Consider the following 24,746-nt stretch of genomic DNA (forward strand, 5'->3'; position numbering starts at 1 on the left):
TGAAACTGATCAGCAGCTGATTCCAGGAAGCCCGGGGCAGAGCAACTCTGCCTGGGGCTTCCTGTAGTCAGCGCTGGTCAGTTTCAGCAGAAGCTGACTTGGGGACGCCTGAGGCAGAGCAGCTGGGGTGCTACTGGACCAACCCAGCAGCACCCCATCTGCTCTGCCCCAGACGTCCTGATTCAGCCGCTGCTGAAACTGACCAGCAGCGGCTGAATCAGGACCTGGGGCAGAGCAGCTGGGGTGCTGCCGGGTTGGTCCAGTAGTGCCCACGGGTGCTGCAGGACCAATCGGCAGCGCCCCAGCTGCTCTGCCCCAGAGTCCAAAACAAAAGCCTGGTCTGCTGGGGGGGGGAGCACACTAGCTGCGCCCCCCCCCAGCAGACCAGGGACACGGGGAGCAGAGCCGCAGCGGCAGCGGGGTGCCGCGCCTCTGAGGCTTTGCTCTGGCAAAGCCTCAGAGGCGAGGGACCCCGCCACGGCTGCGGCTTCAGTCTGGGTGCCTGTGGTCTGCTGGGGACGGTCCCCAGCAGACCACAGGCACCCGGACTGAAGCCGCAGGCGCGGGGGGTCCCCGCGCCTCTGAGGCTTTGCCAGAGCAAAGCCTCAGAGGCGCGGGGAACCGCCGCTGCTGCCGCTCCAGTCTGGGTGCCTGTGGTCTGCTGGGGACGGTCCCCAGCAGACCACAGGCACCCGGACTGAAGCCGCAGCCGCGGGGGGGTCCCGCGCCTCTGAGGCTTTGCCAGAGCAAAGCCTCAGAGGCGCGGGGAACCGCCGCTGCTGCCGCTTCAGTCAAAGCCTCAGAGGCGCGGGACCCCCCCGCGGCTGCGGCTTCAGTCCGGGTGCCTGTGGTCTGCTGGGGACCGTCCCCAGCAGACCACAGGCACCGGGTCTCAAGGGGCAGCAGCAGCGGTTCCCGCGCTTCTGAGGCTTTGCTCTGGCAAAGCCTCAGAAGCGCGGGAACCCGCCCGGTGCCCCTGGTCTGCTGGAGACGGTCTCCAGCAGACCAGGGGCACCGGAGCAGCTTACGAACGGGGCTTTCTCGCCCCGATTTCCGGGGCGAGAAAGCTCCGTTCGTAAGTGTGGATCCGACATAAGTCGGATCCGCGTAAGTCGGGGACTGCCTGTATCCAATTTGATATCCTGAGATCTGATTTATCCAAGAGGTGAGCACTCATAGCTAGGCTAGCTACAACTGAAATCAGTGGGAGTTGTGCTATGCACATATCAAGTTCTTTACAATACTAAAGTGCTGTGAAAATCAGGTCCCAGTTACCTGATATTGGCACCCAAAATTAGTGGATACTTTTGTCCTTGTTCTTTCTGTGCCACCATCTCATCTCATAGTGGTTTTGTTAAAATAAATTCATGTTTGTGAAGGACTCTAATGATGGGCACCAATTAGAAAAGCCCTCGAGAAAATTAATAATTCTATTTTCAGATCAGGGTTTGAATACTGTGCAGTAAATAAGTCCTGGGCTACACACTGAACAATGAAGATAAAACAAAATATTGAACAGTTCATTAATTGAGCTCCATCCATCCTGTGCTCTGAATGAGGCAGGGGTCCTGTACTAAAAATATTTTGTGATCATGTGATTAATTCTGTATGGTAATGCATATGCACAAGAAGGCCAAATTAAAGTTACACACTCAACCTTAATTCCTGTATTTCCAGACAATCGAATCGAGTGCTTTATTTAAATACTATTCACTGAATTAAGCTGATCTTCAATCTCAGTAACTGTATTATCTAAAAAAATTGTTATCTGTTTTTATGGCTGCAGAATAATCAGCTTGATCAAGGCAAGGTAGATGATGAATGATTACTGTACATGTTGTGGTCAAATTGCATTTGACAATGGGCTGGATTATACTTGACCAGTAAATGGAACTTATTCTATGCTTGAACACATTTGGTCCATATCTCATGAAAGATGGTTGTAAATATATGCACTGCCTGCATATTGGTATGAGTTATAAGTTACAAACATTAGGTTCTTTTGAGAGGTAAACACTATATACTATATTTGAAGCAGAGAGGATTATGTATCTTTATTTTTTAAAAAACCTTTGCAGAGGCAAATAGGCTGACTAGTTTTGTGGTATTGTATTCTATAAAAAGCCAAATGTATACCTTTCTGCTCTTCTTCATGAAAAATCCCAAAGGGATTGAGCACCATCTGGATTGATCTCTGCCTAAGTCCTCAAGGTAATCTGGCTGGATGTTCAGTTTATGTCCATCGGTAGCAAGCTAATTGTGCCACCTTGTGTTTTTGGTGTCCACTTGATTGCTGGCAGGGTAATCTACCTGAAACCAAAGACTCCTAGATTTCCAATATGTTGTCATAGGATTCAGATTATTTTGCAAATATTTTTAGGAGCACATTGTCAAAAATATTCATTTAAGGAGTGAAGGCAAATGGTAAGCAATATGCTTAATCTTATTTGTGAATTTTGTAATTAATGATAGTCATGTACGGGGAAGAAGATTTTGTTGTTGTTTTGGTTTGTTTTTGTTACGAAAACACCATCTAGCCAGGCCAAGTTAGCAGTTTGGTTATAAATTTTCAGTGACCATTAACTATCTCAAGACAAAATGGAAACCCTCACATGTTCAGTTGAAATGTTGGTATTTGGATACCATGGTGACTGACACAGCATAAATACCTAGATAAATCATGGAAGCTCAAAAGTGCTTAAATTCTACTGTCAAAAGGAATTCACCCAGGCACGTAAGAGCTTTTGAATGTTTTGCCCTTACCCTCCAATTATGTGCCGTCTTTGAATGCTATATGTAATTGACAATTTACCACCTAGTTAATGGTACTGTTGAAAAATCTCTCTAACTATTGCTGTCCCTTTGGCTCTGAAGATTAGAAGCAAAAGCTGCTAGTTGGCCAGGGGAAACTGCCTTGAGTTGTTGTTGATATGCAACAGTTTCAGGTACTCTGACTGTTCTGTTCTTAATTCTGTGCTGTTCTGTTCTCTAAAACAGTTGATGTGCAGTACAGGCAGTCCCCGGGTTATATACAAGATAGGGACTGTAGGTTTGTTCTTAAGTTGAATTTGTATGTTTCAGGTACTCTGACTGTTCTGTCCTTAATTCTGTGCTGTTCTGTTCTCTAAAACAGTTGATGTGCAGTACAGGCAGTCCCCGGGTTATATACAAGATAGGGACTGTACGTTTGTTCTTAAGTTGAATTTGTATGTAAGTCGGAACTGGCGTCCAGATTCAGCCGCTGTTGAAACTGACCAGCAGCGGCTGAATCGGACACGCCTGGGGCAGAGCAGCTGGAGTGCTGCTGGGTTGGTCTGGTAGCGCCGACCCTTGGTGCGGCGGGACCAACCCGGCAGCACCCCAGCTGCTCTGCCCCAGTTGTTCCCAAGTCAGCCGCTGCTGAAACTGACGAGCGGCTGACTACAGGAAGCCCGGGGCAGAGCTGCTCTGCTTCCTGTAGTCAGCTGCTGGTCAGTTTCAGCAGCGGCTGACTTGGGAACACCTGGGGCAGAGCAGCTGGGGTGCTGCCGGGTTGGTCCCACCGCGCCTCGGCGTGGTGGGGCCAACCCGGCAGACCCCCAGCTGCTCTACTTCAGGCGTCGGCGAGAAAAACCTGGTTTGCTGGGGGTGGGGCGCACTGGTGGAGCGGCTTTTCTTGCCGCGGAGGACGCAGGCAGCGGGACCGCAGCGTGTCTCGGCGGGACCGTGGCGCGTCTCGGCAGGACCACTGCCCGTGTCCTCTGCGGTGAGAAAAACCGCTCTGCGTCTCCCTGGTCTGCTGGGGGGGGATGCTAGCTCCGCGTCTCCCTGGTCTGCTGGGGGGAAGCGCCCCCCACGCCGCCGGAGGCGGCAACAGTGGGGGAGGCACCCCGCACTAGCTGCGGCGCCCTCCCCCCCCCGTTCATAACTAGGGGTCCGACTTAAGTCAAACTGACGTAACCCGGGGCCTGCCTGTACATATAAGTGACTGTTTAAAGTGCTGTTATTGGAAGGCCCATCTATTGTGATGGCTTTCAATGCACTATCCAGCAAAATATTTTTTTTTTTTTTTTTTTTTTTCCCCTGCAGCAGTGTGGTTTTTTGTGGCTGGAAGTTTTGTTGCTTCTGATTGGTTTAGGTTCCTTATGTTTTCCACCAAGAGACATCTCATCAAAGAGCAATCATACAATTTAATTAATTTATTTGAACAATGTAAATATCATCTAATGTTGTGGCACATATGTTTAACTTCCTATAGTCACGTGCAGCGTATTTCTTTGTGTAATTAATATTTAGTGTACATCTATCAGAGGAATCTTCTTTTTATGCAACATTTGTCATAAATGCTTTGGGGATCTCTCTAGTTTAGTTTCTTTCCTCCTTTTGCATAAACTGAACATTTCAAAAGGGTTTTCTAGCCTTTGAGCTAACTTCCATGTATTTTTCGCCATCTCTAAGCATCACTGATTATTATTTGGAAGGTGCTCTCTGTGGTGGTGCTTTCTCTAGAGAATTGTCAAGCTTATTAAACCTACAAAGGAACTTTAATTCCCAATCCTGTTAAAATGTAACTCTTTTGTGTGGTTTTGGATTACTGCCCCATTATTGAGTGTCCTTGGTGGTGACCTTCTACACACACAGCAATATTTACATTAAGTTTGAAAAACACAGTGTGCCAGGTACTCTGGTTTGGAGGGGAATTATGTTGCTGATATTGCTGGTTCAATGTATATTAGTAAACAAAGCATTCTTTGTGCAAGAAATACATTATTTTATTTGTGTTTTCAGTAACATTTTTGATTATTAAAGATTAAATCATTTTAGAAAACGTAATTTCCTCTTCACAGCAGGTACTGTACTGTTTCACTTCATGCAGCTCAGACAGTGAAACTCAGTTGTTCTGTTTCATATGAAGATTCTAATGTGTTAGCAAAAGGCCATTAAATTGAGATTTTCAATGCAACAGGCAACACTTAGTAAAAATGAACTCATCCTTTAATATTTCCTTTAAAATAACTATTTCTATACATATTTAGTCCACACTCAGTCCTTTTTAAAATAAAATCAAAATTTTAGGGACTAGACTGGAGGCATTGCTTTACAAGAATGGGCTTAAGAGAAAATAGAAGAAACAAGGGGAAACCTCACCTTATAGCACATAAAATTAATATAAGATGACATTGAATTTAGCAAAACTAAATCTTATTTCTTTCAAATATTTTGAAACTGAGCTGTGTTCATTTCTTTTCAGAACTACAGTATCAATCACAGGTATTTTCAGATTAGATTTGCCATCAGGCTGCAGAAGCAGTAAGCATTCAATCATAAGTTTAAGTGCTTTGCTGAATTAGATCTTAAGAGACCCTTTGCATATATTAACTTTATATCTATAATAGGGATGTGACTACTCGAGTAATCTTAGGCTTATTGGGTAGTTGAGTCACTACTTGACTACTTGCTTTTCCTCTCCCCCCTTGTACCCTCCCAGGAAACTAATCCCGCTGCTGCTCTGCAGCTTAAATGTGGTAAGAGCTGGTCTGCCTGTGCATCCAGCTCCTACTATATTTAAACTGCAGAGCTTCAGCCAGGATAGTGAGTGCCCCCCCATCTACTAATCAATAACTTAATTAACCGCTACTTAACATCCCTAATCTATAAATGGATTCATGCAAGAGATTGTTTGGTCTTATGCAGATCCATTGATTTCAGTGAGCATATCATTAGGTGCAAAGGTAAGTGAATCTGAAGATAGAGACAAAATTGAGACTTGTATCAAACATATCAGTATATTCCCAAATTAAAGATAACACTGTTCACATTTACAGACGAGAACGACAGCATTCTGCATGTAGCAGTGAAGATTCTCCTGGAAATTATGAAATTTTGAATTTCAGTTCTGGTGGTGCTGGGAAGCTTACTGTTCACAAAGGAAAATGTATAGGTGAGTAAACAGCCATTGCAACTTGAATTTTTTAAAACCTGCATTGCTTACATAAGAGGCTTGGATGTGTAGGTATTTGCCAAATAGAAGGAATCAGGCGGTAGGGCTTGTTTGATAGTATAAAGCATGTGGGGTAACATGGGAGAGGAAGGATGTTCTAAGGTGAAGAGTGGGGAACCTCCAGCATACCAACCATATAAGGTTTGTCTGGGTTATCTTCTGGTGGGCCACAAGATGGTTTGTTTACCTGGCCATCTGCTGACATAGTCCTACAGCTCTCAGTGGTCACAGTTACTGTCCAATGGGAGCTTCAGGAAGCGGTGTGGGCTGGGCCACCTGTGGATGCTCAGGTTAACAAACCGTTGGTGTCCCAAAGAAACTGCGTGTGGCCCATAGGCTAGAGTTCCCTACTCTGATGTAAGGGCTCCAATAAGGTCATGGAGAGACCTTGTCAAGGGTGGGAGGGAGAAATGAGAGGTTCTACTTGAGTGAATATTGCTTACTTATTTTAGGAATATGCATCTAGGTCTGCAAATAAATGTTTCTGGGAGAGAAAAAACATTTGTGTGTTTACTGTTAGTTCTTTACATGACTGAAATATGAAATAAATATGTTTGGTTTTTGTATGTGTACATAGCATTGTGTACCACACTTGAAACTTTAAAACTATTGATGATGTACTTACCACCAATTACAAGAGTAGTGCTAGGCTATACTAGGATGCCCCGCACCATTGATAGCATAGGCACTACAGCATTAATGGGAGATTTTCACAAAAATCTTGGTGTAGACAAGGCTGGGAGGTTCAGATAAGCATATGAGCTTTTATACTGTGTCTGAATTTAACCATCAGACTTTTTCAACATTCTCTCACTATACTACTTTAATGGATTTGCTATTGAAAATACTACTTACTTTGAACAAACATAGTTTCATTATTTATTTTTCATTTTGAAGTCATGACTAAACTACTATATAGAGAGTTAAGCATTTGGTCAATGGAGGATGATGTTTGGTTATTGATATCTCAGATTCTTACATAAAATTGTAAGTAACATTTTATGTTAATGTGAAGTTTGTTGTACACTTTCCTATAGTTAGTTCACTAGACTTTGTTTTTGTTGTTAGTCATTTGATGTCAATGGAGCTGACATTCTGCAGGCATATTATATCAAAATCAGAAAGATTTTGTTTTCATTTTGATCAAACTTATATTTTAAGATTTCATTGAATTAGCTAAAAAGCAAACTTTGCAATGTTAATTTACCATTTGTAGAAACTCTTTCAAGACTCTCTATATTCTATTCCTCTCTCTCCCCCCACCCCTTTTTATGTGTAGACAAGGATGAACAGCTTGGTAAATCTGTTTACAATGCCTTGGAAATATATACTGGCAATTTTGTCTTAGTATATGAATGGGTTCTTCAGTGGCAGAAAAAAATGGGAAAATTTCTCACAACTCAAGAAAAGGAAAAAGTTGATAAATGCAAAAAACAGGTAATAATTAAAAACTTATTTTCTATTTAGCTTGATTTTTTTTCCCCCCATGTTTTTGGTCTGGCTTCCAGTTATACTGTATAGCATTGTATATTGAACTACTAACTGAGGTGCTGGTGATGAAATTAAAATTTCCAATGTTTGAAAAGTTTGCATCATTGTCTAACAGATGTTGAGTTGCTTAGGGGTCATTAGCATATTTTCTGTAATATTTAAGTAAAATATGTTAATATAGTATTAATGAAAATCCAAGAGAAGGGGCAATTGAGTTTCCCTGACACAGCTCTGTGGCAGAGGAAGAATTTTGCTATTGATACCTGGCTGTGATATCCTCACCTAACATTGGGGCAGGGCTCTCAATCCTGAATTTTTTCAAACAATAAGTATACTGCAGAACTGCTCAGTAGAACATATTCAAGTCTTATGGCTTGAAGTCTTTTTGGGGAAAACTGCTCTGATTTGAAACCCTTTGAAATCAAACATTGTGTTGACACCAAATAAGGTGATATTTCAAGGATTTTTTTTATAAAAGGCGGTCAGTTAAAAACAAATTGATTACATAGTTGCTATTGCATCTTAAAATATAGTGTTTGGGACTGTGAACTTAATATAGCACTACCTTGTGGATACAAGATATTTAAATAGAGATGTGGGATGCAAAGGAGTGAGTGAATTTTGGGAATATTTTAGAATGGAACTTACTTGGTAGCAGATAATTGCTTCATACAGATGATACTCCATTATTGATTTAAGGGCATGTTAATCAAACCCATTTCAGACTCAGTAACCACAAAAGAGAGGCAGAACAAGGGTAGATGAGGTAGGGAGGCCAAGAGTCAGGAAAAGGAGCTGAAGCAAACCTTAATGCTTCCAGAAACATTGCAGGAGCAGAATTTCAGGATCATGTATTCCTTTAGTTTTCCCAGTAGTCAGATCCTGGGTATTCAGTATAGTGACACAGAGTAAGATTGTAGCAGTTCTGAAATGTGTATAAAGTCAGTTCCCATCAGGACACATTTCTGCAGCCTGTTGGCCAGCTGCTTTGATCATACTGAGTAATTGAGGCATCTCCCAGGGCCTTAGTACTGTGTAACCCAAATAATACAGTGTTAGACTTTGATTTAAAAACTATTAATAAGTGAAGTTCAAAAGGCTCCAGGATGTGTTTTTTCCCTTTAGGTGGCACCCAAATATTTGGATGTTGGTTGAAACTTGAACTGAATCCTTTGATTGTGCAAGATTGAAGTTTGCTCTGCTGAGAGATTAGCCTTTGGTATTTCAGTGCTTCTATTCCCACATAAATTGTGAAACCAGGATGTGCAGAAGCATGAGAACACAAAACAGTTCTTTCTGAAATCATTCAGATTTTTTTCAAACCTCAAAAAAACCCCAAAAAACCCACCACCCTGATTTAGGTCTTGGTATGAAGTTTGGTTTTTCTCTTATTCATATAAGTTCACTTGTCCTTATTAAAAACATACTTTTTAATGTTTTTTTCATGAAATGTGAGATCAGTTACTGTATTTTGCTAATGCATGTTATGTTTCATTTCTCTTAAACAGATTCTGGGTGCAGAAACAGAGTTCAGCTCACTGATGAAACTAAATCACCCAAACATAGTACATTACATGTCTATGATCCTTAAAGAGCATGATGATTCAATTGTGGTAGACATTTTAGTGGAGCATATTAATGGATTTAGCCTTTCTACATACCTGAGCAAAGAAGTCCCAATTCCCATTGATCAGCTGCGCCATTATGCAACCCAACTTTTGTCTGCTCTTGACTACTTACACAGTAATTCAGTAGTGCACAAAGTCCTGTGTGCTTCTAGTATCCTGGTAGATACTGAAGAAAATATCAAGGTGACGGACTATAGCATTTCAAAGCGCCTAGCTGATATCTGTAAGGAGGATGTTTTTGAGCAAACCAAAGTTCGATTTAGTGAGGACGCTTTGCCTAACAAGCCTGGGAAAAAAGGAGATGTATGGCGTCTGGGTCTGTTACTGCTTTCTCTCAGCCGGGGACAAGTAACCAAGGAATATCCAGTCACTATTCCTAATGACTTACCTGCTGACTTTGAAGATTTTCTGAAAAAGTAGGTGTCTGTCATTTTGTTCCTTTTTTCTGACATCTTATTTTTTCCTTTTCTAACTTTGTCTGTAAGAAAGTTTTGTGGAATATATTTTCAACAGTAAAACCAAATCCATCTGTCTTATTAGTAATAATTCTATGGAAGAATGATGGATCAGTACTTCGGGAAATAGCCTGGGATGCTGGAAATGTGGATTCTGTTCACTGTTCCATTAGACCCTTCCTGTGTGACCTTGGAAAAATCACTTAGGGTGAATCTATTCAACAGCGTTATTTTGGAATAAAGACTGTTGTTCCAAAATCACAAAGCGAGCGTCTACACAGCAATTCTGTTATTTTGAAATTATTTTGAAATAATGGACGTCTAATTCTGACTTCTGTAAACCTCATTCCATGAGGAATAACGCTTATTTTGAAATAGCTGTCGTGTGGATGCTCCACTGCTGCTATTTCGAAATAGCTCCTCCCCAGGGCCTTTCAAACTAATTATTCCCCATTGCTTCCTGGGATTCTAAATTGAGGTAGCATGTTCACATTAGAGAAACCTGCTTCGGACTGATTTTGAGGCTTCCCTCTAGGGTAGACATGCTATTTTGAAATGAACTTTTCTGGAATATTTCTTCCGGAATAGCTTATTTAGAAATAAGCGTGAAGTGTAGACGTACCATTAGTCTCTTTGAGTATGTCTACACTTGCTCCCTAGTTTGAACTAGGGATGCAGATGTTGCCAACCGAAATTGCTAATGAAGCGGGGATTTAAATATCCTGCGCTTCATTAGCATGATCTCGCCAGTGCGTTACTCCGCTCAACAGTTGATTCAAACCAGGAAGTGTGTCCTGGTTAGTCCCCTTGGTTTGGACTAATATTACTCCTCATTTTTTGAAGAGTAACGTTAGTTCTTCTTTGAGTGATGTCCCCGTGGGTGCTCCACATTAGGTGCTGGGCTTGCCCCGGCGCCGCAGGATGGAGATGTTCAAAGCCGTAGTCATTCGGACCACACGTGCGCAGAAGGCGCATCTCGCGGCGTTCGCACTCTTGCACGCTGTGCAGTCCAATCTCAACCAGTTCCTCTTCAACTGCCTTAAGCTGCAGATGGAGCAAATCCTCTCTCCTTCTGGTTCAACCTTTTGTGAGAAAAACCCAGTTATAATTCTTCAGTTTACTTCTATAATAGTTCTTAAATAGTTCTTATACCTGCTCACGTTCATTTAAAAAAAAAAAAAAAAAAAAAAAGCTTTCTCCTGTTCATATATAGTCCGTTAAGTTTTCGTTTTCCCTTCTCCACCCCCCCCCCCCCCCGTTATAACTTGACTCTTGTATATACAAAAACGGAGCAGACAAGGGGAAGGAGCAACATTAACATCCAGAAAGCCGGGCTCTCCCGAGTTTAAAAAAATGTTCCCTGTGCCACAACGCCATGCCTGCATCTGACTGCCAAGCCGCATGCATCTGCTGTGTTGGGGAGCATCATGTACCTCAAAAATGCGTACATTGCTCGAAACTTACAGCCAGGGCCCGCTGTGACCACGAAATGAGGCTCCCCATGATCTTTTTCGATAAGGTGCTCCAGCTGGCTGGGACAGCCTCCCCGCCTCAGCCTGCACAGCAGCCTCAGAAACAGAGCACCTCCTCTCCCTGCATGGCTCCTCCTAATAGACCAAGGCCCTCCCCAAGTAGATCTCTGCCTTTGACTTCCCGTGGCAGAACTACTTCGGGCTCTGACTTGGGCACTTCAGTTTCAAGTGCCCATTCTGCTTTGAAAGCTCAGAGAAATTTGCCTGGTACATCTCGCCACACCGCTGCAACTTCTCCAACGGCAAAATCACCCTCGGCACCGAAGTCATCGGCACCGTGTATTCTGATGGCACCTCAGGCACAGTCGGCACCATTACGTGCCACTTCTATTTCTATTTCATGCTCCTCTTCGGAGGAGCCAACAACTTTGGCACAGGAGCAGGCAGTGCAGACCTCGGCATACGACTGTACGGCACCGACCGAATCCCGGGACAGATTACCACTGGCAGCGACTCGAGACCCACCGGCACCGGCCTCGGTGCGGGCTCACCACGATCCCAGTGGAACACATCATCGGTCGGCACCATCATTGGTGCCGACGCACACAGCACTGACTCCGGCACCGGAACGCGCAACGGCCAAAGCACAGGCAAAGACCCATCACATTTGCAGCCTATCCCCAGCCTCTCACCGCCTCCTGTATTTTCACCGGCTCCATCACCATGGCTCTCCTGATAGACTTCCATCTCCATTTTTTACTCCTCTCAGAGATGTGTGAGCATTTTCTCATAACTTCTCTGCCTCTCCCTCACCATCCAGGCTAAGATTGTACTCTCCTTCTCCATCCTTTCACTTGAGAAGATCATCCTCGCGCTATGATTACACCGCATGCCATCTTTATGGGCGTTCTCCGTCGTGCTCATCTTACTATTATCGGGATCAATATGGCTACTCCTATTATCATAGGGAGTACTCACCACATCATCATTGGCGTTACTCATTCATATCCCTTCCATGTTCCATGACGGCCTGTTCCTCTTCTCCACATTCTTCTCGTCCACCGTCTGGTCGAGACTTATCACCACACCATTTGCCGCCTCCTGCTCAAGGGCAACAGCCGTAGGCCACTACAGAGTCACATCCTCCTAAAGTCTTCGCCCACAGATCAGTCCTCCTCTCCTGATGAAGCTGTCATCCCGGGAGATGTCTCACCACCACACAACTTGAGACAGTTCCAGGATCTTTTTAAGAGGGTGGCAGTGTCTCAAGAAATCCAACTCACCGAAGTCAAGGACAAACAACATCGTCTTCTGAAAAACGTGCAGATTTCCCATACCGCCAAATAGCCTCATCCAAAGGTATGGCCAATCTTGGAAGTCGCTAACAAACTCTGGCAGACTCCTGCCTCTGCTCTTCCCACTAACAAGTGGGCTGATAAGAAATATTTTGTACCCCCAAAAGGGTCAGAATTTCTGTTCTCCCATCCACACCCCAACTCTTTGGTGGTCGATGCAGCCCAGCAACGAGCCAAGGCTCTCAACTATAAACCAAGCACGTCAGATAAGGAGTCAAAAAGCCTCAATTTATTTGGCAGGAAAGTGTACACCTCTTCAACTTTGCTCCTTAGAATCGCTAACTACCTTGTGCATTTATCAAATCATAATTTTGATAATTATGCAAAGTTGACAGACCTGATAGAAGCCCTTCCTGAATTTAAGAAGCCCCTTCTTAAATCTGTGGTCCAAGAGGGCTATGCCGCCACTTGAACCAGTCTCCAAATTGCCATGGACGTAGCAGACACTGCAGCCCACACCCACTGCCTGGAGCAATGAGGCCCTATGCATTACTACAGCGGTGGCAGTGGAGTGCCAAAGGAGCTACAATCCAAAGTGAAGGATTTGCCATTTGAAAAGGATTCACTATTCAGGGAAAAGACTGACTCAGTCTTACATTCTAGAAAGAACACTGAAACAACCTTGCACTCATTTGGAATGTACACCCCACGTACAGGAGGAAACGATATACACTGTTTCACAGGAGTTATGATTATTTCCATCCCAGGCAGCACTGGCAACCACAACACCAGCAGTTTGACCAGCTGCATCAGAATGAACGCCAAAGACCAATAAGACACCGGAATGAAAATAACAGTGCGCAAACGCACGCTGGCAACAAGCAGCATGTTTGACGCGTTGGTAGAGAGCAGGCGCACAGCCCCTCAGAGCCTTGGTCACATCTTTCACCATCATTTAATGCTCTTTTACAACCAATGGGCCAACATCACTACAGACAGATAACTAACCCGTCAGGTTATGTTATTCCATTCCATTCTCTCCCACTCACAACCCCCCCATCCCCGTCCCTCTTCAGGGACCCCTCTCACGAAGACCTACTACAGAGTGAGATCGCCCATCTCCTCCACTTAGGAGGAACAGAGGAAGTTCCATCTCAGTTCCAAGGGAGAGGCTTCTATTCCCATTACTTCCTGGTATAGAAAAAAACTGGCGGATGGAGGCCTATACTAGACCTTCGACAGTTTAACAAATATAGCCGAAAAAAACACGTCAGGATGGTGACCTTAACCTCTATTCTACTGGCCCTGGAGCAGGGCGATTGGCTTGCTGCTCTCAACCGCAAAGATGCCTATTTCCATGTGACTGTTCACCCCACTCACAGAAAATTTCTACGCTTCATGACTGGTGCAGGCCACTTCCAATATCAAATGCTGCCCTGTGGCCTCGCCGCAGCACCACGGGTCTTCACAAAGACATTCACGGTTGTCGCTGCTCATCTTCGACGCATGAGCATCATCATATATCCCTACCTAGATGATTGTCTAATAAAGGGATGTTCGTCTACAGAAACCTCAGAGATGGTGCGGATCACTATCGAAACTTTCCTTTTCCTAGGTCGTCTTCTCAATGAGGACAAATCCACCTTGACACCTACTCAGAACCTAGAGTTTATAGGTGCTCACCTCGACTCAGTCACAGCAATGGCATATCTACCCATTACCAGGTTTTGGGCAATGCAAGACCTATTAGACGAACTTCTCTACAAATGTTCAGTACAGGTCGTGACAGTACTCAAATGAATGGGTCATATGGCCTCCACGACATACGTCATTCCCCACACCAGGCTACATTTTCGTCCATTACAGCAGTGGCTGATCACAATATACGATCCCATAAGACACAACGTACACAAGCGGGTGATCGTCCCATCCACGGTCAGGTCTTCCCTCCACTGGTGGACGGTAGACGACAACTTGCTTTCCAGCATTCCGTTTAGTCATCTGCTACCTCGTCGTCTAATGACCACAGATGGTTCCCTCATTGGCTGGGGCATTCACATGGGCAATCTCTCCGTACAAGGTCATTGGTCGCCACAGGAGTCTCTGTTACACATAAATCTCCTTGTGTTGAGGGCCGTTGCCAACGCCTGCAGACATTTTCGTACACACCTTTGCAACTCTACAGTAGGCATCCTCACAGACAACATTGCAACCATATATTATCTAAACCGCCAGGGCGGTGCACAATCCCATTTGCTGTGTACAGAAGCAATCCGACTATGGAATTGGTGCATTGCCAACGGTACTACCCTTGTGGCATCCTACTTACCTGGCATTAGCAACATGATAGCGGGTTCCCTCAGCAGGAATTTTGCAATAGACCACGAATGGGAAATCTATCGGGATGTCCTCCACTCCGTCTTTCGCCACTGGGGCTTCCCTTGAATAGAAATATTCGTTACTGCCAGCAACAGGAAATGCCACCGTTTCTGTTCCAGAGCCGGCTTAGGTCATCATTCCTTAAGGGACTCCTTTTTCCTCAGCTGGAACGGTCCCCTCATATATGCTTTTCCTTCTATCCCTCTTATCTTCAGAGTCCTACAGAAGATCCAGCTCGACAAAGCCTCGGTCATCCTGATAGTGCCGGAGTGGCCTCATCACCATTGGTATCCGCTTCTAATGCAACTTGCACGACGTCCACCATATCGCCTTCTGTTAAACTAGAACTTTCTAACCCAGAAGTGGGGCTCTCTCCTTCACCTGCAATTGCACTCTTCACCTCTTAGCCTGGTACCTAGCTGGCTGAACACCTACAAGGCCTTATGCTCTGACTGTGTTAAAGTTGTTCTCATGCACAGTAGGAAACAAAGTACTTACCTTTCCAAATGGCAACGCTTCACTTCCTGGTGTTCTGAATACAGCATGGACCCTCATATGATCCCGATTTCCATTATTCTAGACTATATGATGCACCTGCAGCAGAACGGACTAGCCTTATCTTCTCTAAGAGTCTATCTAATAGACAATAGAGGGTTTTTTGCTGTTCGCTCACCCCATCACCAAGAGGTTTCTCAGGCTGTGTCTAGACTACATGCCTCTGTCAGCAGAGGCATGTAGATTAGACAGATCAGCAAAGGCAAATGAAGCCACGATTTAAATGATCGTGGCTTCATTTACATTTACATGGCTGCCGCGCTGAGCCGACAAACAGCTGATCAGCTGTTTGTCGTTTCGCCGCTAGTCTGGACGTTCCCCCTGTCGACATCAAAGCCCTTTGTCGGCAGCCCCGTTATTCCTCGTGGAATGAGGTTTACCGGGGCTGCCGACAAAGGGCTTTGATGTTGACAGGGGGAACGTCCAGACTAGCGGCGAGCCGACAAACAGCTGATCAGCTGTTTGTCGGCTCAGCGCGGCAGCCATGTATATGTAAATGAAGCCGCGATCATTTAAATCGCGGCTTCATTTGCCTTTGCTGAACAAACAAATCTACATGCCTCTGCCGACAGAGGCATGTAGTTTAGACGTACCCTCAAAGGCCTATTAAACCTAAACCTACCTTTGCATGCTTCCGGCCCACTATGGAACCTGGACTTGGTACTCTTAACCTTAACAGCACCACCCTTCAAACCTCTACCCACCATACCTCTTCAGACCCTCACTGTAAAGCTGGTCTTCCTCATCGCCATCAGTTCAGTGCACAGAGCGAGTGAGATTTCGGCATTAATGGCATTGCCTCCCTACGCAATCTTTAATAAGGGTAGTGTTATTCTAAGGCTTCACCCAGCATTTACTCCTAAGATTTGCTCAGAGTTTCATCTCAACGAGCCAATCGTGTTACCTGCCTTTTACCCAAAACCTCATACCTCACCACGTGAAACAATCCTCCATATGCCAGACGTACGTAGGGCCCTAGCCTTTTCTTTGGAGCATTCTAAACCATTTAGGAAGACTGACAGATTATTAGTTTCCGTCGCGGAATGGTCTAAAGGACAACCCTTATCATCCCAGAGAATCTCTAACTTAATCATTTCCTGTATAACCTAGTGCTATGCACTACAAAATGTTCCCCTCCCACAATGCCTTAGAGCCCACTCCACAAGGGCAGTAGCTTCCTCTACTGCTTTCCTTAAAGGCGTACCCCTTTCTGATATAAGCAGGGCTGCCATCTGGCCATCCTATCAAACATTTGCCAAACACTACGCTATTTAAACAAGATGGCTCTCGGATACTTCCGTAGCATCTGCAGTACTCTCCTCCTTACATACATAGAGACATCCAAATCCCACCTCCTTCACTTGAGTGGGTACTGCTTCTCAGTCACCTAATGTGGAGCACCCATGGGGACATCACTTGAAGAAGAAAACGAAGTTACTCACCTTGGTTCAGTAACTGTCGTTCTTCAAGATGTGTCCCGCCGTGGGTGCTCCACTATCCACCTGCCTCCCCGCTTCGGAGTCTGTTTCAGTTTTTTGCAGATCCTGAGGTGGGTCTGAGGAGCTGGTTGAGACCGGACTTCGCAGTATGGCAGAGCGCGAACGCCGCGAGATGCCCCCTCTGCACATGCGCGGTCCGAATGACTACGGCTTTGAACGTATCTGTCCTGTGGCGCCAGGGCAAGCCCAGCACCTAATGTGGAACACCCACAGGGTCGCACATCTCGAAGAACGACAGTTACTGCACCAAGGTGAGTAACTTCGCTTTCGAACCAAGGGGTTTGGTTCGAACTAATGCGTCTCAGTGCGCACTTCCTGGTTCGAATCAGCTATTGAACAAAGTAACACGCCGGTGAGATCATGCTAATGAAGCATGGGATATTAAATCCCCGCTTCATTAGCAATTTTGATCGTCTACATTTGCATCCCTAGCTCAAACTAGGGAGCAAGTGTAGACGTACCCTTTGTGCCTCTCTTCCCTATCAAACAGCGATAATAATATTTCTCCTCCTGCTTCTGAAATGTAAGGAAGCTTTCTGGTAGTTTACACCCCATACATAGTCTTTTGGAAAAAGGTTTGTTTTTGTTTGGTTTCTAGATGTGTTTGCTTGGAAGATAAGGAAAGATGGAGTCCTCAACAGTTGTTACAACACCATTTTATAAACCCTCCACAAATGAAAATGACTATAGTGGAAGAAAATCCAGATGGTAAAGAATTTAGTCTCTTCTTCTATAGCTTGGCATTAAGTAATTAATGAGAAGATAAACACAAACGCATATAGAAAATGAGATGCGCATAGGTAACGTGAGCTATGTTAGGAAGATAAAAAACCTGTTCTGCTTTGTGTAAAATATTTTAAAAGGTAAAAAGCATTGCATCTTTGTTTTGTGGTTACTTGGTGTGAACTGGCTCAATCTTTGTTCCTCTTTCATCACAACACAACTGACCCTGTGGTAGTGTCCACTCTAGCCCCTTCTTGGAGTCTGGCTTTATTGGTAATTCAGAAACAATAATGGAATGTAAAATCTCAGTGTAAACATTCATCCTTGAGCAAGGCTGTTCCCAGGATTTCCTTTCTCTGTCACAAAGATACTCTTCCATACCCTTTCATTAACAGTTAGGTCAGGGTTTTCGTATATGAGCCTAGGATAACCCAATAGAAGAGTCTTACTATTCCAGGTCTTAATATGCTGTTCTGTTGTATTTGATCTTGGTTCTTTAAAGTGTGTGTCGTTATTTCTTCTGATGATTTGTTAAAATTGCATTACTTCCCCACCCCTCCCTACATTCTGTACTCTGGTCAACTCTTTCCTTTGTTTCAGATTCTGCAGGAATAGACATTGAGACTGTTACCCCCAGCAGTCACATACTTAGTGCTTCATTCTTCACAGAAACACAGAGGCAGTTTTCACGTTACTACAATGAGTTTGAAGAGTTACAGCTACTTGGCAAAGGGGCTTTTGGAGCAGTCATCAAGGTTCAGTATGGAAAGTCATTCCCCTTGGTTTTATAGAACCATTCTTGTGCATGCATTTTTCAATTAAATGTATATCAAATGTTATGTGTAATTGGTGTTTGAAATACATGAAACTCTTATGAGAACTGGTATCCTTGCTGATAGCTCTAAGCAGAGGATAAGAATATAATAGGTCTAACTAAGCTTTTGCTCTGATTCCTGGAGTCAGTGAAAAGGTTTACACTTCAGTTGCTGTTGTTTCAAAGGGAAATGGAGGACTTCTTCAAGTGTTGTCATTCTGGCACCTTTCAGGAACTCTAATTGTGAATGAACTAACAGTCTGTAAGGTTAAATTTGTTTTAATTCACAGGTACAAAACAAACTTGATGGTTGCTGCTATGCAGTGAAACGTATTCACATAAATCCCGCGAGCAAGCAGTTCCGGAGAATTAAAGGCGAAGTAACATTACTTTCTCGACTGAATCATGAGAATATTGTAAGGTATTACAATGCTTGGATAGAAAAGCATGAGCTACCCCCTTCCGGTACCTCAACATCAGAAACTACTGAAGAGAAAAAAGCATCTGCCAAGTTAGATCTGAATGGGAAGAATGAAGAAGAATCAACAGATGATGTGGAAGCCAATGCTCCTCCTCCTGTTTTGACAAGTTCTGTTGAGTGGAGCACCTCTTGTGAGAGATCTTCTAGCACCAAATTTAGTGGACCTGATCAGGAGTCCAGTGATGAAGATGATGATGATGATGGCGAAGGAGTGTTTTCACAATCTTTCTTGTAAGTAGGCTTTAGCATCAGGAAGATAATTGTCAAGCCCAAATTCTGATCTCCCTTTTACATTCCATATCTGTTTCACAAATAACATTTATTTGAAATGCACATTTTTATGTTTTGTATAATACTTTATTTGCCAGCAGCCAAATAGCCATGATGAGCAATTTTTACAGTAGATTGGTGACAGTTTGCAGTGGGGGAGAGATTTCAAGCTGAAGCCTTTAAGAGTTTTTATAAATAGGGTTCATTTTGGAAGCTAAGATTGCTCAATCCTGCTTTGAATCTCTCCTCCCCCCCCCCCCCCCCCCATCTGACAAAAGCCTCATAAGCTGTCCAGGAGAAATCATTAGCAGTGCTGTCATCATTAAAAGCTAGAACAGAAAAGCAAAGGCAGGACCAAGTGCTTAATCTTGTAGGTATGCATGAGAATAAAGTCACTCACATGAAAAGTCCTCTTGATTCATTTGCCAAATCAGGCCGTACGATAGTTTTGTCCTATATCAGAAACTGTTATTTGTTGGGCACACACAAAAAGCAGTGGTTCCAAAAAAGTCAAATCAGATGCCAGAAAGTAGTAGGAGAAACAGGGTTAGAGCAAGATCAATTCATCTGACCTCAAGTAAGAAAAATAGCTGAGACATATTCCATCACTGACAAAAATAATATACAGACAGTCCCCGGGTTACGTACAAGATAGGGACTATAGGTTTGTTCTTAAGTGGAATCTGTATGTAAGTCGGAACTGGCGTCCAGATTCAGCCACTGCTAAAACTGACCAGCGGCTGACTACAGGAAGCCCGAGGCAGAGTTGCTCTGCCCCAGGCTTCCTGGAATCAGCCTCTGATCAGTTTCAACAGGCTGAATCTGGACACCAGTTCCGACTTACATACAGATTCAACTTAAGAACCCCAGGTGTCCCCAAGTTAGCTGCTGCTGAAACTGATCAGCGGCTGATTCCGGGAATGCCTCGGGCTTCCTGTAGTCAGCACTGGTCAGTTTCAGCAGTGGCTGACTTGGGGACACCTGGGGCAGAGCAGCTGGGGTGCTGCTGGGTTGCTCCAGTAGCGCCGCTCCTCGACGTTACTGGACCAATCCACCAGCACCCCAGCTGCTCTGCCCCAGGCGTCCTGATTCAGCCGCTGCTGGAACTGACCAGCAGCGGCTGAATCAGGACGCCTGGGGCAGAGCAGCTGGGGTGCTGCCGGGTTGGTCCAGTAGCACCCAGAGCAGTGCTGCGGGACCAACCAGCAGCGCCCCAGCTGCTCTACCACAGGCGTCCCCCTGGTCTGCTGGAGACCAGCAGACCAGGGAGACGGGGAGCAAAGCGGAGCAAATCCGCGGAGCACGCTGGCAGCGGGACAGCCACGGCGCATCTGGGCTGTCCGCTGCCCGCGTGCTCCGTGGCTTTGCTCCACGTCTCCCCAGACCAGGGAGACCGGGAGCAAAGCCGGGGAGCACGCGGGCAGCGGACAGCCCAGACGCGCCGCCGCTGTCCAGCTGCCGGCGTCCTCAGAGGCTTTGCTTCCCATCTCCCTGGTCTGCTGCCAGGGAGATGGGCAGCAAACCCTGTTCGTAACTGCGGATCCGACATAAGTCGGATCCGCGGAACTCTGGGACTGCCTGTAGTGGAGGGACATGATTCTCTGGGGACAAATTTCTGAAATAGACTTGAACCTCTTTAATCCAGCAACCTGGGGAAACAGGGTTTGTCAGATTAAAGATTTTGCAGGGCCAGGGATGGAGGGAGGGAGGAAAGGATGATAACCTACAGCTCTGTGTCTCCCCCACCACTCCCAGGCATTTTTCCTTGCCACTGTTGAAGTAGTGGGAAAAAGCCTCTGGCAGGCATTCCCAAATTAGGGACATCTGGAATACGGAGGTTATAGTGTATACATAAAATCTGTCTAAGAGGTGTAGTTATAAAATGTATGGTTGGAAATACATGAGGATCTGTCAAGAAATACTTTTCCTGAATATAACTGCACAGTTGGGGTTCTTTTTTGTCATTAATGTAAAATCGTTTAACTCTGAGCTCAGATTTTCTATGTTTATAGTAAATAACCTACTAATTCCCTTGTAAATAGGTTTGTCTTTTTCTTCTTTTTTCTAAACAGACCAGCTACAGATTCTGAAAGCGATATAATTTTTGATAATGAGGATGAAAATAGTAAAAGTCCTATACTGGTAAATATAAAATTACTAAGTACTGGAAGAAAAAAGGGGTAAATTAACATTTGGAGGTAGGAATATACATTACAAGCCACTGATCAATCCAACTCTTCCATACAGATAGGAACATCTTTTGGAGATATTTTCTGAAAGCATACTCTACAAACAATCAATGTGTAATATAACAATAATAAAATAAAGAGAAAATAGCCTCCTGTTTGTAAATGGAAACTGGGAGTCAGGACTCCTATTTCAACTGAATTATATATGACAACTCATTTGTAAAGATATTCATGAACACAGATACTTGCAAGTTTGGAGTTTTAGTTTTCGCATAATTTTAGTAGCTGGTCTCTGACTGCCAAAATTAAAGATAAATGCTTTATATCATTTGAAATTGGGATGCTGAGTTGCTTTTAGATGGTATAATCAAAATCTTTGCCTGATATCTCAAGGGCTACGTCTACACTGGCCCCTTTTCCGGAAGGGGCATGTAAATTTCACTAATCGTCGTAGGGAAATCCGCGGGGGATTTAAATATCCCCCGCGGCATTTAAATAAAAATGTCCGCCGCTTTTTTCCGGCTTTTAAAAAAGCCGGAAAAGAGCGTCTAGACTGGCCCCGATCCTCCGGAAAAAGTGCCCTTTTCCGGAGGCTCTTATTCTTACTTTGAAGTAAGAATAAGAGCCTCCGGAAAAGGGCACTTTTTCCGGAGGATCGGGGCCAGTCTAGACGCTCTTTTCCGGCTTTTTTAAAAGCCGGAAAAAAGCGGCGGACATTTTTATTTAAATGCCGTGGGGGATATTTAAATCCCCCGCGGATTTCCCTACGACGACTGCTGAAATTTACATGCCCCTTCCGGAAGAGGGGCCAGTGTAGACGTAGCCAAGTAGTTCTTAATTTTACAATTGAAATGGGCAGAAAATAGGCATTTGTTATTAAAATGTTTGTTTTAAGGTCTAATTCCTCCTCACTTGCTGCATGAAGTCATTGCAACATATCACTGGAATATAATTAAAAAGCCAGTTATTTTGTATTAGAGTGCATTTGGCTTTAGTTCTAATGGTTGACAAGATATCTGACTTTAAATCTAACACTCTTTCCTCCTACTACTTGTGCTTTTCTGGTGCTGTGGACAAATTTCTGAAATAGACTTTAACCTCTATTCTTTCAATCTCTAATTTTGTTGTGATTTAAGTCACAAACTCCAGTGCAATTCATTTTGGTCAATAAAGAACAGGGGTTTTTTTTTGTTTGATTTTTATATATTTATTCATTTTATGTTATAGTTTACTGAATTAACTTTTAACTGTTCTAGGTATATTACTCATGTTTGTTTTCCACAAATAATTTTTTTCTAAGATAGTTTGAGGTTCAGATTAAATACAGATACTCCACTGTGTGCCCTTTCTCTAATACTTGATAATAAGAATATTGGTTAATATTTTGAAAATGAAGCAGTTGTAATGGGTAGATAACATATGACATGACTTGTCTTGCTATGTTCAAAATCTAGCCACAGAAAGTAGCAATCTGAGAAAGTATTTTAACCATCCAAAGTGATTTGATGATTAAGGAACTGGACCACTCTGTGCAGGCTTAACTGATTTCTTGTGTTTCTGTGGTATAGGATGAAGAATGCCATCAAAAGAATGATCAGAGTAAAGAAGAGTCCGCTTCAGTGGTTCAGACAGTGCACTATCTGTACATTCAGGTTAGACATCTTGTGTTCATGGTATTTGGTTATGAAGACTAGCAAGATTATTGGATTAACCATCCATTGTGGAAACACAAATCTTTCTCTTTGTAGCTGGACAAGCAACCAAATGGAATCAAATTTGTGACATGAAACTGTGAAGATTAATGTTCCTTTAGTATATAAAACTAGGATTTTTTTTTAAAGATTTGGCCAATGAGTGTGTGTTCTTGTTAGGGAAGAAAGAATATGAAATTCATTGAACTCATCAACGTATATAGAATATGTTGACTTTTAAAGCCTTTGTTGATGCTGAAAGGAGCCAACTGAGGTCTATGGTCTTTAGAACTTGAAAGCCCTACCTTAATAATCAGAGAGCAGGAACAGTTTCCACCACTAGTCAGTGTGACATCACTTTTGCTTGCCATCTCCACTACAGGTTGGATCTCCCTGGTCCAGCACTTGGAGGACCTGACTAGTCCACACAACGGAGTTTGCCCCAGACCAAAGGAGGTTAATTCTGGTCCCCCTGCCTGACTCTGCTTCCAGTCCCTGAAAGACCATGGATGTTGCCAGACCATAGAGTCCTTGTTCAGAGAGATTCAACCCGTAGTAGCAATTTGTCTTGCCCTGATAGATGGGAGGAGGGATACATGAGGCATATGCTTGGAGTTAAGACGACCCACTAATAAAGAAGAGCTAAGCACTCCTACTTAAAGTTATTGCTATTATTTATGGTGAGATGAGATTAGGGACAATCCTTTGGCACGTATTTACGACTAGTACAAAAGAAGCTTAATTCTTGGGCGTGTGACATGCCTACACCTAATTTTTTTTTTAAAGTCTCGTAATCAACCTTTACTGTAGCAACACTTTGAAGGAGCAGCCTCATCACAAGCAGCTGCATACAATGAAAAATGTTAGGATAGCATCTGATATATTTTAAGCTTCTTACGTGATTTAGTGGATGAGAACAAGGAGAGGTAGAATCATGGACTCAGTCAGCTTTCCCGGAACCATAGTTAGTGAATTACTAAGCTAAGGGGCTTTACAAAGCAGTATGTTAGATACTGGTACTACAGTGACTGTCAGCAAACAAAACAGCCATTATACATTCAGCAATGCTTGGCCACCATCTTGAATATTACATCAGTTCAATTGAGGGAATGGTAACCAGGGTTAACCATGTGAGGATTATCCCCTAGTCTTTAGAAGGATAGAAAGCATTTGGGAATATTTAATCTTCAGTTAGACTGACAAAAAGGGTCTCTCTGTAATGTCTCATTAGAACATCCCCCTTTTGTGTTGTATCATGGTGTGGTGTGGATTCACTTAGATCTCAGAATGGAACTTGAACATAGTATGTTTGCTTGAAGTGGGTTTTACCCACAAAAACTCATGATCCTATATATTTGTGTTAGTCTCTAGCATGCCACAGGGCTGCTCGTTTTTAAAGTTACAGACTAACACAGCTACTCCTCTGACACATCCAAAGATGAAAGTCAAATGTTCTTTTAAAAGTTGGCATGTGTTTTGTTAATTAAGATGTAATAATTAGAAAGCTATTATATAGTTATAATAAATCCAAAAGATTAGTATTTTGAAAGCAATAAAAACCTCATGCCTCAGTGCGTAAGTCAATCTGCAATTGTTACAAGTTAGGAGGAAATTTCCCTCAGAGGCAAATGATCCTACCTGTACTTACATATGGGATTTTGTGCACTTTCTTTGAGGCATCTGGTGCACAACACTGTTGCAGGCTGGACACTGTACTAGAATGGTCTGACTGTCTTCTCTGCAATTCCTGTTGTGTATTTATATAGATATACATTGTTTTAATACAAGCAGATAACTAATCAAAATCAAACCAGAAATATTTTC

General features: G+C 43.7%; 1 protein-coding gene across 4 annotated transcripts in view; it reads left to right on the forward strand.

Moving 5' to 3' along the window:
- The window catches only part of EIF2AK4 (eukaryotic translation initiation factor 2 alpha kinase 4), a 90,074-nt gene that overhangs the window by 21,622 nt on the left and 43,706 nt on the right, over positions 1-24,746 (forward strand). For all 4 annotated transcript variants that reach the window (XM_075927079.1, XM_075927078.1, XM_006128641.4 and 1 more), the window contains 8 exons: positions 5,805-5,920; positions 7,260-7,417; positions 8,980-9,515; positions 17,353-17,462; positions 18,078-18,232; positions 18,582-19,003; positions 21,115-21,184; positions 22,800-22,883. In XM_075927079.1, the coding sequence (XP_075783194.1) occupies positions 5,805-5,920; positions 7,260-7,417; positions 8,980-9,515; positions 17,353-17,462; positions 18,078-18,232; positions 18,582-19,003; positions 21,115-21,184; positions 22,800-22,883 (1,651 nt within the window). The remainder of the gene's footprint in view (positions 1-5,804; positions 5,921-7,259; positions 7,418-8,979; positions 9,516-17,352; positions 17,463-18,077; positions 18,233-18,581; positions 19,004-21,114; positions 21,185-22,799; positions 22,884-24,746) is intronic.

The sequence above is a fragment of the Pelodiscus sinensis genome, chromosome 4 (assembly GCF_049634645.1).
Source record: "Pelodiscus sinensis isolate JC-2024 chromosome 4, ASM4963464v1, whole genome shotgun sequence".
NCBI classification, from domain to species: domain Eukaryota; kingdom Metazoa; phylum Chordata; order Testudines; family Trionychidae; genus Pelodiscus; species Pelodiscus sinensis.